This window comes from Argopecten irradians, chromosome 2 (assembly GCF_041381155.1).
Source record: "Argopecten irradians isolate NY chromosome 2, Ai_NY, whole genome shotgun sequence".
Classification (NCBI taxonomy): Eukaryota; Metazoa; Mollusca; class Bivalvia; order Pectinida; family Pectinidae; genus Argopecten; species Argopecten irradians.
Window position 1 is genome coordinate 9,333,745 of NC_091135.1, and position 15,677 is coordinate 9,349,421.

The 15,677-nt window shown below is 34.2% G+C and overlaps 1 protein-coding gene and 1 long non-coding RNA gene across 5 annotated transcripts in view; one reads left to right on the forward strand and one right to left on the reverse strand.

The window, feature by feature from the left end:
• The window catches only part of LOC138314373 (integrin alpha-8-like), an 83,352-nt gene that overhangs the window by 40,935 nt on the left and 26,740 nt on the right, over positions 1–15,677 (forward strand). For 3 of the 4 annotated variants that reach the window (XM_069254677.1, XM_069254674.1, XM_069254676.1), the window contains exons 5-10: positions 996–1,078; positions 11,391–11,439; positions 12,732–12,818; positions 13,657–13,701; positions 14,203–14,246; positions 14,686–14,739. In XM_069254677.1, the coding sequence (XP_069110778.1) occupies positions 996–1,078; positions 11,391–11,439; positions 12,732–12,818; positions 13,657–13,701; positions 14,203–14,246; positions 14,686–14,739 (362 nt within the window). Of the gene's footprint in view, positions 1–995; positions 1,079–5,607; positions 5,670–11,390; positions 11,440–12,731; positions 12,819–13,656; positions 13,702–14,202; positions 14,247–14,685; positions 14,740–15,677 lie in introns of all 4 variants that reach the window. The other variant, XM_069254675.1, reaches the window with a different exon arrangement.
• Positions 696–15,581, reverse strand: LOC138314374 (uncharacterized). Its single transcript, XR_011207366.1, has 3 exons — positions 15,525–15,581; positions 15,020–15,118; positions 696–1,146 (listed from the first exon to the last, which is right to left on the reverse strand). It is a non-coding gene; the product is annotated as an uncharacterized lncRNA (long non-coding RNA).

Genomic DNA, 15,677 nt, shown 5'->3' on the forward strand with positions numbered 1-15,677 from the left:
GTTATCTGACGCAATATCGTAGTTTGTCCCACTTCTGCCATGCATCTTTAGCTTCAAGTTCTACCATTGTGATTAAATAGCTAAAACTTGTCCAAAATGATCCTGATATGTTAATGACTATGTGTTGTTGGGATTTTTTTTTTTTTTGGGGTCAATCTGAAATCCAAGATGTCTGCCAAAGCAGCCATCTTGAAAACACATTATGAACTTCTGATATTATACCAATGCGATTAACTGAAACTTTCCTTAAATGATTCTGACAAGGTCCCTACCAAATATTGTTATATTTTGGGTCAATCCAAAATGCAAGATGGTTGCCACAGCCACCATCTTGAAAACACATTTTGAACTTTTCAAGTTCTACCAGAGTGATTTACTGAAAAAAATGCCTGAAATGTGCAATTTATTATGACTTTTTGGACACACCGTTTTAATTTCATGCTTTAGCTTTGACTTAAAGACCTAATTAACTTAGATTAACACATTTCTTCTTACCAATGTAGATCCTTAAGTTCTTATTAATTCACATTTTATGCTTTTAAGCTTTAACTGTTATTATTTTCTGCTGGCTTTATCATCTTAATTTCATTGCTTTTCAGATGCTGAACCAATACTGGGCTTAAATTATTTTGCTTATTTTTAATTTATTTGGAATGAGTCACAATACAATTGTAAACATCACCGACTTTGATTTTGATAATTTCCAGTGTATATTAATTTTATAGAAAAGATTTTCACGATATTTTGTGGTGTAAAAGGAATTTTATCTTAATGCATTTTAAACCTTTAAGAAATATTGCATGACGTCTAACTCAAAAGATAGTATGTGATGTTTGGATTTGAAGAGGCTTCTTTCATTTGAAACTTTAACCATTCATATTTCTCAAGAGACTTTTGAAAAGTTCAAAACACCATGCACTATCATGAAAATCTTTCTTTTTTAATGAAAAGTGATTATTTTTATGCCAAACATTTTTTTTTCCTTTCCACACTAGCGGTTGATCTGAATCCTAATAGTGTAGACCAACATAACAACCAGGGTTCTTGTCAAGCCGGCTTCTCAATTGCCATGTCAAATGTAAGTGTATCCGTTGTCATGGCAACAGTAGAATTAGGGATCAGCACACCAATGGCAATCATTTGTCACTGCAAAATATAAATGTTCTATAGCTGTTTATCGTTTATATCATAGCAATATATATATTTAGGTAGTGAAGAATCGTGTAGTGATCGTGGCTAAGATACTATAATAGTCACATAGCAACACTAACAAGTTACCATGGCAACTTGCATAGCTGTCATAGAAGAACTTCATAAACAAAACTTTTTTTGTTTTGTTTTTAGTGTAATCTAAGAAATATTCTACATGGTACAATAGGACAAAAAAATTACTTTGGCAAATTAGATCTATTTGATATTACAGGTCAGCTAAAAATAACTTTATTTCATGTACAACTGCAAACATTAGACAGGGATATTGCTAACAAAGACAAAATTAAATCTGCAGTATATCTTCTCAACTTCTGGATGTGTGCAGATGTACATTTTTGCTTGGCAACAAAATTAGCCCTTAACGACTCTAGCAGTGAGGCTTGAAACCTACACCTATCTGAGATTCGTGACTTTCTGTGGCAAATGCATGCAGCATGTGCATGTGCATGTTCTACATCTGCACTGACGTAGACCCCCAGACTGAAATTGATGACTGCCATATGTATCAACACACCGATTGTGGTATTTCAGTATGTCTCCAAATTCATCAGCCTTTTTCTTTTTTATCATCACCACCATTGCGTCCAATAGTGTCATCAAGTTTCTCTAAGACACTACCCAATTGGCATTGCTGTGATTGTAGCTTGGTGTTTAATCTACATTTGTTTAATTGTCTACAAAATGGAAATGAAAAACACACAAATCTGACAAGGAAGTAGATGTTTTTTCTAGTTTAGGTAAATGTACTTCAGGTCTGTATATATGGTGGGTAGGTTTATCTGTTCTCTCTGATGACCGGTTACCAAAATGTTTAGATCCGATAAAAGTTTAATGACCTCAGGCTACATGTTTCAGGAGTAATAGAGCCCGGTGTCAACGGCCCCAGTGTAACCTAATGTACATTACGATAATCTCTGGGGATCAATCTTAGCACGTCAGGAAGTTATCTAAAATTACCAGAAATTAAAGGTTGAATCAAATTTTGGAGTCACTTCTAATGCTGGTTAAAGATACTGATCAATATGTACTTTGATTCTTCGATATTTGCAATATTGAATTTAGCGAGAGATGCTTACTTGTTAATGTGCTAAAAGTTCATTCTATAGAAGTATTTGTAACCTCTTAATGTAATGATCAATGATTATTTCTGATTTTGTGATATCCTTTCAGTGAGGTTTCTATCTAAAATAATTTCCAAGTTCTCCTGAGGAATAGATTTGGATTAAACAGGGGAGATAACCAAAATGAAAGGCTTAGATTTTATGCAGTGCAAGAGTTTTGGAATAAAGAAGATTTGATTTCAAAGCCATGGATTTTATTTATTGCAAGGTGTACAGAGTATAATTCAAGGGAGATAATAAGCATAAAACAATAAGAATATCTGTAGTTAAAGATTAAAGAAGGGGAGATAACTAAGGGGAGGTTATCAACATTAAAGGTGTTTATAGTATGGGGGTTGTGTAACAGAAGCCAGGACAGGAATTTTTCTCTGTGTTTATAATATGTTATCTTGCTGGGCGTCAGATATCACAACAAACCTTTCACCATTGCGATAAGGTCAGCCACTGAAACCAAAGTAATTCCCGCTTAAATCTGTCACAACACAGAGATTCTGTAGGTCTATAGTTATCAGGTAGAAGGTCTCTGGATATTCTCCGAATGTGTTAGGTACACAAAATATCAAACAATTTATTTACCAATAGACTGCGAGTCAAATATTTCCTTCTTTTTAAGATTAATACAACTTTAACTTTTAGGGATTTTTGTATTTTGACAGGAGCCGTTTTGTCATTATTCATCTGTTTATTGTTTGTGTATATGTTTATTATTGTTAGTTTTAATTTGTGTATATGTTGTCTATACTTCTGTGTCTGTCTAACTGTCTAGGAAATGTCAGCACAGGTCACAGGGAATTTGTATTTTATATAAACATCTATATATACCAACACTTTGTGAATTTGATTAGAAAGTCACCTTGTAAAACACACCTCAAAAAGCAATTTATTTAAATTTTGTTGATAATTATGAAGGATTTTTCAATTACTACCAAGTTGTTTAGTTGAATTCATTATGTTTATGGAACTACAAGAACATCAGTAAACTGTCTGTTAATATTTTTCAATCAATCTAGATTAAGTCTTCGATAAACTTAAGTATAAAACACCACAATATTTATCCAACAATAAACTCTTCTCTGGTAATAAGCCCATGTCTAATAATAAGCCCATGTCCAGTAATAAGCCCATGTTCAGTAATATGTCCATGCCTAAATTATAAATTAAGGGGCCACGGTGGCCAAGGGTTAAGATGTTACGACATATTACCACAAGCCCTCCATCTCAAATCCAGTTCAAATCCAATGTGGGGCAGTTGCCAGGTACTGACCGCTGGTCGGTGGTTTTTCTCCTGGTACTCCTGCTTTGCTCCTGGCAATGGCTGTTAATATGACATTGAATTAATAAAACATGTCTAGTAATAAGCCCATCTCTAGTAATAAGCTAATGTGTATAAATAAGCCAAAGTCTGGTAATAAGCCTATGTCTCACAATGAGCATATATTTTAAGAAGTCTTATGATAAGTTGAATCTATGGCAGCTGAATTGATGAATTCTGTTGTCTTGCAATTGGTACAACAACACCTTATAATCAGAGTATATATGGCTGGAAGGAGTGTTTATTGTGGGCAGATATGGTATGATATAAATCTATGACCATTTAGTGGTGAAATATTCCAAACAATATTTGAGGTGTGTTGAGTTTGTTAGATTGTTTACAATGATATATATATACAAGTCTGTAAGAACTGAAACCATACTAGACTTTTTAATAGGGACCATGATGTAAACAGATAACTTACCACTTTTCATCTAAAAAATAAATGAAAGAAAATATCTGCTTTTTCTAGGTGATGTGAAGTGTAGCACTATGTGACCTTAACTTCAAGGTCAAAAATGAAGAAAAAAATGTACTTATTGGAGTTACATTTATGTTATTGCTTATTTTCAGAACATTGAAATTCATAACATGTATATGATGATTTGATAAATCAGTAGAATTGACTTGCACATAGATTTATCTTCATGAATAATGGGAATTAATTGATAAGAAGATTATTATATGATAGGTAAAGGGGAATAATTCATGCAAAAAAAATATTATAAGCATTTGGGAATCAAGTCCACAGACTTATGGCTGAGTTATCTGCCCTTGTGGTAGGTATCGATTGTGACTTCATGTGTTTGCGATCGTAAACATCATACTTCTTAGAGAAAATGTTGTGAATTTTACTCACAACTTAATGATGTCACCATGGATACCTACTTGCATGGGAGCTTACTCTGTAATATGCAAAGATAGAAGTTCAGACAATCTGCATTTTATTTCTGATGAAGAAGAAGAGATATTCACAGTTATTTTTATGTGAAAAGTGAGAGTTATCTGCCCTTTGCTGTCATGGTTTCTGGTGTGTAGGTTTCATGTACTTAGTTGTTATGTGTAGTGTTTTACATAGTGTCATATGAATGTTCTTCACTGGTATATAAAAACAACCATCTCACAGACGTATTTCATAAAAATCAAAGATTTCAATATCTTTCAACATATTGTAGTGGCATTGGACTGGGTCGATCATTGGTGACTACTAGTGTAGGTCGCTGAGTCGGTAGAGCATTAGGCTAGTGTTCTAAGGTTCCGGGTTCAAATTCTGTCTGGCCACTACACTTTCTCCTATTCTGTTTCATTATCATATATTCACTGTCTTTCAGTTGTTTCTTAGATAATTCAAAACATGGGGCTTTGTGCACTTTTTCATAGATTTTAAATACTCATGAAAGTCAATTTTGTATATCTGAACAAACATCAAATCATTGTAAAATATTCAAATATAAAATCCACATCATATATTATGTAAAAAATGAACATTAAAAAAACCCAATTAGATCCTTTTAATGACTGGGTCCATCCCAGATCACTCAGAATTATTCTTCCATGGTTAGAACCCTTGGGTATTGTACCTGCAGTGTTTCTTTCTTCATGTAAAAGATCATAGAGATATTTCACTCTTTGGGTTGTAGAGCAATTAAATTATTAAAGCATCAACATTTTGTTGGGGCCAAGAAAAAAAAATCAAAGTGTGTATCAAGTTCATAGTGTAAGTTCAGATTTAAGTCTTTCAGTTAAAGATTGAATTGGATTGTACAAGGTGCAACTATATTATTGAAGAATTATCCTGAGTTGGGATTGTTCTTACTACAGAAAGACAGTGAATATGTTTGAATAATTACAAAAACCATCACTTGAATGATGACTTCTTTTCTGTATTACTCTGTGAGTTGGTTGTGTACACATGTGTTGTCGTAACTGTAGTTTGATGTAGAGCCCGTATATACATTTCAGCTAGCTTAGGCTATGACAAGGGAGGCTACTGCGAGGCCGGATTCTCTGCGGCATTTTCTAACGTGAGTTGTCTAAAACATTACTGATATTGCTGTACCAACCTCTGAAAGCAGAATACCATTGTAGATAATGAAGATAGAATATGCCTGGAAGTAAAATTTGGTAAAATTTAATTTTGAATGGCAGATTTGATATAATTTGGGTTTTGTTTGAATAGTTATATTCCATTTGGCATTTTGATGCTAGAAACCATAATCATAAATAATGAGTGAAAACAATTGTAGTATCTCAAGGATTCAGGTAGGGACTGCATATAGGGATAAAGGCATTGATCAAGGTAAAAGCAAAAGCATCTTTAAAACATTTTAAGCTGCCACAACTATATAGAATAGAAATTAAATTGTTGTCATTTGATTTCCTTTAAGGTAATTAAAACTTTTGTTATTTTAAAAGAAACAAAAGTTTTGGTCTTAAGATTTGGAATAACATCATTTGGCAGATTAAACCCACTATCCATCAAATTTTTGCTAAAAACAATATGGTACAGCAATATTACCCCTTTTTGCTGAAGTTTTAAATTGACCAACCATTTTATTTTGCTTTTTTATTCAGAGGCTTTTTTTCACTAAGTTAAAAACATCATTATCATTTCATTTGCATTTGATAATTATCATTGCTCTTGAGTTCCATAAAAATATGTATAGTCAGAGCACTTAGAACCTGTTTGGCTTTGATATGCATATAAATATGATAGCATATAAAATAATTATAGAGCATATCTGAGAATTATGACTGACTGCTATCAATATAGATAATGTTATAATTGATCTTAAATAAGAACTGATCTTTTGGAGTAGATAGATGTTTTCTTAATCTTAACAGATGAAACATTGATAGATAAAACAGGTGGTGGCAAATGATATCAAATATTTAATCAACTGAAAACGTAATGACAATATTTAACCTTGTAAGATCAAAAGATTACTTTAATTTGAAGTTTCACAAATACTGCCACAATGTCTGACTATTTACTGCCACCTGGTGGTACAATCTCTGACATATACTGCCAACTGTTGGTAAAATATCAGGCATGTACTACCACATGGTGGTACAATCTCTGAAATAAACTGCCACCTGGTGGTATAATCTCTGACATGTACTGCCACATGGTGGTACAATCTCTGATGTGTACTGCCACCTGATGATACATTCTCTGACATATACTGCCACCTAGTGGTACAATCTGACATGTAGTGACACCTAGTGGTACAATCTCTTGACATATAATGCCACCTGGTAGTACAATCTTTTAACATGTACTGCCACATGGTGGTACAATCTATGACATGTAGTGACATCTGGTGGTACAATTTCTGACATGTACTGCCACCTGGTGGTACTAACTCACACATATACTGCCACCTAGTGGTACAATCTCTGACATGTAGTGACACCTAGTGGTACAATCTCTGACATGTAGTGACACCTGGTGGTATAATCTCTGACATGTACTGCCACATGGTGGTACAATCTCTGATGTGTACTGCCACCTGATGATACATTCTCTGACATATACTGCCACCTAGTGGTACAATCTGACATGTAGTGACAACTAGTGGTACATCTCTTGACATATAATGCCACCTGGTAGGTATGTTGCCAATCTTTTGACATGTAGTGACACTGGTGGTACAATTCTGACATGGCCACCTGGTGGTACTACATATACTGCACCTGTGGACATGTAGTACAATCTCTTGACATGTCACCTGGTGGTACAATCTTTTGAATGTATGCACTGTGGTACAATCTCTTGACATGTAGTGACATTGGTGGTACAATTGACATACTGCCACTTGGTGGTACTAACTCTGACATATACTGCCACCTAGTGGTGCAATCTCTTGATATGTAGTGACACCTGGTGGTACAATTTCTGACATGTACTGCCACTTGGTGGTACTAAATCTGACATAAACTGCCACCTAGTGGTACATCTCTTGACATGTATTGACACCTAGTGGTACATTTTCTGACATATACTGCCACCTAGTGGTACATTTTCTGACATACTGCCACCAAGTGGTACAATATCTGACATGTACTTCCACCTGGTGGTACAGTTTCTGACATGTGCTGCTACCTGGTGGTACAATCTCTGACATGTAGTGCTACGTAGTGGTACAATCTCTGACATGTACTTCCACCTGGTGGTAAAATCTCTGACATGTACTTCCACCTGGTGGTACAATCTCTGACTACTGTGTACAATCTCTGACATGTAGTGCCACCTAGTGGTACAATCTCTCTCACATGTAATGACACCTGGTTGTACAATCTCTGACATGAAGTGACACCTGGTGGTAGAATCTCTGACATGTACTGCTACCTGGTGGTACAATCTCTGACATGTACTGCTACCTGGTGGTACAATCCCTGACATGTAGTGCGTCACCTAGTGGTACAATCTCTCACATGTAGTGACACCTGGTGATACAATCTCTAACATGTAATTACACCTAGTTGTAAAATCTCTTGACATGAAGTGACACTTGGTGGTACAATTTCTGACATGTACTGCCACCTGGTGTTACAATCTTTGACATGTAGTGACGCCTGGTGGTATTATCTCTTACAGGTACTGCCACTTGGTGGTACAATTTCTGACATGAAATGAAGCCTGGTGGTACAATCTCTGAAATGTACTGCCACCTGGTTGTATAATGTCTGACATATACTGCCACCTGGCGGTACAATCTCTGACAGCACGTGTATGTCACCTTGCTTTTGAAGCTTTATTCAGTTTAAAAAAGGGTATCAGTAATTTAAGGAGATACTTGTCTATGCCACCACTTGTATGTAGGATTTTCTGTGGAGATGTCAGTGTATCTTTCCAGTGAGATTTGCATTGTGTTGTAATTGAATTCAGTATCACACTATATATATGATATATATATACTTTACAATCCTATGAATGCCACCTATCCATTCTCAATATTAGCCTAGTCTTGTAGCATCTCTTTTACTTGCACATATTTTCCCTTCAGGGCAATTCTCAATTCATTGATATGAGTTTCGCATTAAATGTTGTATTCAATGTGTTTTTTCTTTCATTACACGTTTTTGTACCAGATTGTTTTTGACATTTCACTGATGTTTTTATCATAATGTAACATATGTAATTACTTATTCATTTGTTCAATTATATTTAATAATTCAACCAAATAATTTCCTGACATGTTCCAAGATTCTTACTAAGCTAACATTTCCATGACAAAAAGTTAAACTATATTAATGTCTAACCAGGAATCCGTTAAATGCTTTCCATTTGCTGTCGCAGCAAAAACAAAATATTTGATAGATACCGCATTACTTAACAGCTATATGAAAAATCCTTGTTCCTTTCATAACCAGTAACAATCATATATGTCTACAGTAAATCCAATCTGACACTTTATGTATTTGGGATGTGATATTTCTAGCCTTTAGATGTCGTTTCTGTATCTACCGAATCTTTTTGTTTCCGAAATACCACATTTATCAATGATCTGTGTCCAATACAAGCCATTAGTGCTACGGTCCGCAGTCAAAGAAGTAAAATCAATTCATAATGTGTGTATAAATGCCACGCGAATTTCCTCATCGCTGATCAATGGTAAAATAGTACCCTATCAGTTTGCCAAGGATACGACCATTAGTTTTACATACATGGCTATTTGTATGTGAACAATTAGGCCTCTACATATGACAATGAAAATTAATGCCAAAAAAAGGGAAAATAAAAAACTATTTTGTGATATTTTAGCAGGATGAATTTACTATATCAACTTAAAGCCCATCTTGTTTTTTATTAAATGCATTAGTTTTATTAAACTATATGAAATTGAAATGTATATGTTAGTGATTCACAGACAAAATCAATTGATTTTATGAATATATGAATAGTAATTAGAATAAAAACTAGTAGTGATTCGATAGCATTACATGATTACGCTATTTTAGTGGATAAAAATGTAGAGCACTTGAATAATGGAATGCATTTTTTCCTAAATTGTTTTCAAATCTTTACTGTAAAATCTGGCTATCCTAATTCAGCAGGACTGTGGTAATAATTTTAACATTTTCAGAGTATTGAATCAAGTGAACTTGAATATTTGATTTAAGAATTTGATGGATGCCAACAGAATATAGTAGATCTCGAATAGACAAGCAAATTTCAGTTGATTTATTAACATAATTAACCTTAATTATTTAATCAAGTTTAAATTGCAATTAGTTTTTAACTTCCATGGTATCAATTAATGGTATTCTGCTACCTCATTTACCCCAGAAGACACTTTTAGGCTCTTCTAAATCAAAGACTAGACTACTCCATTATGAAATTTCAGGGTTGAGTGAGTTTCAAGTTTCAAAGGTTTTCTTTTGATTCACTGAAAATCTGTTCATAACTGTTATGAATAAGAAATAAAATTTTGATACTATAATCTCTGTCATGTAATAACACTTTCCATTTTTAGTCAAGAAATAATTTTAATGTTAAGATTTCTTTATCTTTGCCATTTAGCTGCTCTTTGATTCAGATGTGATAGCTTAAGACATTTCAGGATGTAATTTCTAACTGTTTGATTTTGATGACTACGGTAAAACATATGCCTTGAAATTATCTTAGCAGTTTGACATGCTTTATCATTTGTACAGCAAGGGACACAAGTCCCTGCTGTTTTAACTTGGGTAAAGCCTATCATTACATACACAAATTGAGTGCCATTCTAACGTCTGAGATGTCGATTTCGACATGTATCATCATAGAGACTGCTATGTCCATTTCTTCATAAGCTTAATTACATAAACAGAAATCTGAGATGTCAATTTCTTTATAACCTGAATTACCGAAACCGAAATCTGAGAAGTCAATTTCTTTATAACCTGAATTATGGAAACCAAAACCAGAGATGTCAATTTCGACATTTACCATACAGGCAGATGCGTCAATTTCTTTATAACCTAAATTACCAAAACTGAAATCTGCGATACATAAATCTATAAATAGAATATTGAATTGTAAAACGTATCATTATAAACGATATTACCACAGTTCCCTGCTTAAAATCATGATTTCTTATGTGAAGTTTTTGAAGGAATTTCACTTAGGCAAATTAAAGGGGAGGTTGCAGAATATTTCAATGCAAGAAATTAGCCATGGAATTAGGCAAGAAGACAACCAAGTAGGATATGAAATTAATAACATTTCTAACTAAAATAGGTCAAGTAATGCATCTCACGTAAAATAAATGGTAGCACGTCAGTACACGATACATTAGTGTAAAAGGTATGCATTACAATATCCATTGTTAAAAACAGAAATCAGAATCCCAGTCACGTTAAACTGGTAGGCAATATTGCAGGATCAAGGCTGTATAAATTAATATGAACATGCAAAACTAAATCTTGGTGATATACATATCTCATAAATGAAGCAGAATATGTTTGGTGCTTCATTAAAATTTCGAAAATCGTTGCGTCTACATGTTTCTGCGGTCTTCATATTCTTTTTCTGCGAATTCAGAGTTGTTTCTTGATTTCACAGTGATGGCAATGCGATGCAACACAAAAAAAAAACAATTGACGCAGATACACAATTGTAATGATATTTGGAACTAGGAAAGTTTTATTAGCGGACTGTGTCAAGAGATTTATCAATATAATACTGTTCTTACTGTATTTGTTTAATTAGTCATTAATACCTCGTTTCTCCTATCTGATATGTGACCCCACCTTTGTAGAATGGAGAAAGACTTCTGATTGGTGCCCCTGGAGCGTTCTATTGGCAAGGTAAGTTTTTGAGCCCACCATCAACAGATGGTGGGCTATTCAAATCGCTTTTTGTCCGTGGTCCATCGTCTGTCCTTCCGTCTGTCCGTCCTTCCGTCCGTTAACAATTCTTGTTACTGCTATTTCTCAGAAAGTATTGAAGGATCTTTCTCAAATTTCATATGTAGGTTCCCCTAGGGCCCTAGTTGTGCATATTGTATTTTGGACCAATCGGGTAACAAGATGGCCGACAGGCCGCCATCTTGGATTTTGATAGTTTAAAGTTTGTTACCGCTATTTCTCAGAAAGTGTCAAATTTATTGAGTTTCCTAGGGATGGGACCGATCAATTCGACAGGCCGCCATCTTGGATTTTGACATTGAAGTTTGTAAGCTGTTTCTCTACTGAAGGGGTCCCTGCAGTTCTTCTAGGGTCTAGTTGTGCATATTGCATTTTGGGACCGATCGTTGAACAAGATGGCCGACAGGTAGCCAACAGGACTGCCATCTTGGATTTTGACAATTGAATTTTTTTCCGCTATTCTCAGAATGTATAGGGATCTTTCTCAAAATTCACATGTAAGTTCCCCTAGGGGCCTAGTTGTGCATATTGCATATTGGGACCAATCGGTTAACAAGATGACCGACAGACTGCCATCTTGGATTTTGATAGTTTAAACTTTGTTACCGCTATTTCTCAAAATGTACCAAAAGAATTCTTCTAAAATTTCATGTACAGGTTCATTTAGGGCCCTAGTTGTGCATATTGCATTTTGGGACCGATCGGTGAACAAGATGGTAGACAGGTAGCCATCTTGGATTTTGATAATTGAAGTTTGTTACTGTTATATATCTCAGAAAGTAGTCAAGGGATCTTTCTCAAATTTCATGTGTAGTAATATGTAGTAAAAGCTTGAAAAGCAGAGAAAAGATCCCTCTTTCCTTTGTCAAACAAAGATCATTCTTAGGTGGGCGCCAACTTGCCGCCAAGATCCCTCTGGGATCTCTTGTTGAGTTATCTCCCCTTCGTTAATATTTCCTAGTTCACTTAAACTCATTCAATCAGACACTCTTTCTGGCATAGCATGCAAATATTATAGTCAACAAGAGTGTAATTGAACGAGTTATGTGTTCGCTGTAAATGCCAATAAAATGAAGCTGTTATACAAATTAAACAAAAAGAGATTTGCTTGAAGTCTGAAATAATTGAGATAATGAATACACAACACTTCAGAGAATGTACTGTTTCTCTTTCATTAGAATATTAGAGAGGCTTCAAGATGATATTTTCGAAATAAACCATGTATTTAACAGGTCAAGTTCACAACATTTATCTGGATCAAGGAAATTCTAGGAAAGACACAGGAGAAGAACCACAGGCATCAGACGACAGTTACAGAGGTAAACAATTCTAAAATGTTCAAACACCAACCACAAAATACTAAATGATTGATACTTAAATATTCTGTATTAGTATATTACAGAGTTATCTGCCCTTGTGGGTAGGTAATGATTTTGACGTCATGTGTTTGCGAGGGTAACGTCATACGTTTCGGAGAAAATGATGTGAATTGCACTCACAAAATAATGACGTAACAATTGGGAGCAAGGGAGTTAACTCTGTAATATGGAAAGATGGAATACACTAAACAATTGAAAAGTAGAACTTTATTGGTAGTATGGTGATAGCTGTGATTAGATTTGGCGTACTTAAATTTAAAAATAGAAGCAAAATTAGTAAACTGAATCAGACTTAAATAATGTTGAGTATTGCCACTCAAGAATATTTGTCATGGGGATATACGATTAAGAAATATTTTTATTAAATTTCATAAAAAAAAGAGGAATATCATCATCACAAAAAATACTCCCCCACACAAAAAAACTCCTGCTATGGAATTGCAATGTTGATGAATACTAGACTAAGTCGACAGCTTATCATGTTTGCTGTATTAGCAGTACACAGCGATGTGTTTTCATTTAGCAGAAGGATAAGGGTGAAATAAGATTTGGGAATTTAATCTCTTGTTTTTATTGTTTTATTCCCGACGTGGTGTTAGATTTTGTTGATGGCTAGGATGATAATAATGTGATATGGAGACCAAGAGATAGGGGTTTGGCCTCTCAGTCGACTACATTTTACCTAAATGATCACAAATCGCACTTTCACATGTGGTATTCGTTTTCGAGCCTTTGAGGTGTAACACAGTTTAAGACTGTCTCACTTGCTGTGTTTCAGGTTATTCAAGTGCGGTGGGCAGATTTGATGCAGACAATGAAGATGGTAATGATGAATAAACAATACATGGTCAATGTCTTAAACTCATTCACCCCTGAAATTCCAAAATGGACTATTCCAACTTTTGAACTAGAAGAATCTAAATGTGTCTTCAGGGATAAAAGGGTTAAATTATAAGCTGCTCTTTGCATAAACCAAACACCAAGGCTTTAATCTTACTCTTAATACATTTTCTAACATGTACAAAAATGACAGAAATTAGAGACTGACCATGTATTATATTTATGATATCCTGAAATTCTATTGGAAATTTGCTATTAAAATGCAACAATGTTGAATTATCTGATAAACTTCTTAATTGATGGTTTAAGATTACTCATATTTTCTGCCAAATTACAGTCAAAATTTGACACGGCAAATGTAAGATTTATCATATATTCAAAAATGTAATATATCTTAACTACCTATATAAAAGTTGAAATACATACCTAATCAACTATGATGAAGTATGGTATGGAAAATATCTCTACTAAAAATATCTTTCAGACTATGTTGTGGGCGTGCCAAGAGCAGAATTTCTTTTAGGAAAGGTAATGTTTTGCTCAGAACATTTATTTAATTAACTATTTGTAGAATCAAACATACCTGCTATGCAATTGTATCCAGTTTACTTTCCAAAATTACAAGTACATTTATTTCAAACATAATTCAAGAACTGCAATTTCTTTGATATATTTTGTACTGACTTTTACATGTCATATAACATGTAACACAAACTCATTCACCCCTGGAAATTCATAATGAACTCTTCCTGTATCCGAGTTGGAAGAGTTCAAATTGTGTCAGCAGGGGGGGGGGGAGAATTAATGAAAAGTTTGGCGATAAATTCCTTTCATTTCAAAAGACTACAGCACAAAAAGTTTGCTTGCCTATTTCGTGATCTCTTATTGTACAATAAATTTTAATGTAATAGTCCCTTCAGGTACTTTTCACCAGAAAGGTTTTTAAAAGTTTTTTTTTGTTCACTAGGTGGAGTTATGGACTCAAAATATGACATCCATACGAAACATTTCAGGAGAACAGGTAAGCTTAACTGTATAATTCTGCTTTATACAATTTATTTTCCTTTCATGTTTTGCTTATTGTTTCCTAAATATCTGTTTTACCCCAATATATATGCTTTACCAGTGTTTATACATAAGATTTACCTGCACCTGTCTCTACATAGGATTATCTTACTCTGTCTCTGAATTGAATTATCTCCCCCTGTCTCAGCATTGTATTATCTGCTCTATATCTAAATTGGATTATCTGCCCCTGTCTCTACATTGGATTGTCTGCCCCTGTCTCAACATTGAATTACCTGTCCATGTCTCTTCTATTGGATTACTTGCCCTTGTTTCTCTATTTGATAATCTGCCCCTGTTGCTACAATTTTCTATTTCTCCTTCATATACACTATCTGAAATAAAGAATAAACAAATCAACATTAAATCTTCAAAAAAGATGTTTTCAGTACATTAGTTTGAAATTGAAAAGTTACAAAAATTGAACATTTAGATTAAGATATGTAATAAAACTTTTACTGATGAAGGTTTGCTTGGATAAAACATAAATTGGCATTTACAAATTATCTGTCTTATACACTGTTAGCACTATCAGGTTTCAGAGTTTTTGGTGTATCCCAGCATTACATGTGTTGATGTATAGAAATTGTTGATAAGCGTAGACATGGCTGCAGATTCATCTACGATCTTCATTCAAACTAATCTGTTGGTAGTTCCTGAAAGTGAAATGGCTTCCTTGTTTGAAAAAAGCTGCACCATATTGCATTCCACACGAGATTGGTGTGCATTTTATTTAGGTACCTATGGTAGATATATAGACAGTGTTATATATAGCTTCCATTCCATTATGTAATTCACTGCTGCGTTTGAATTCAGTAAAGAGTTTGTGACAGGGAAACAAGCTTTTTATAGAACCTGATGCACTGGAATGTTTCTTATCAGATCCCTGTTGAT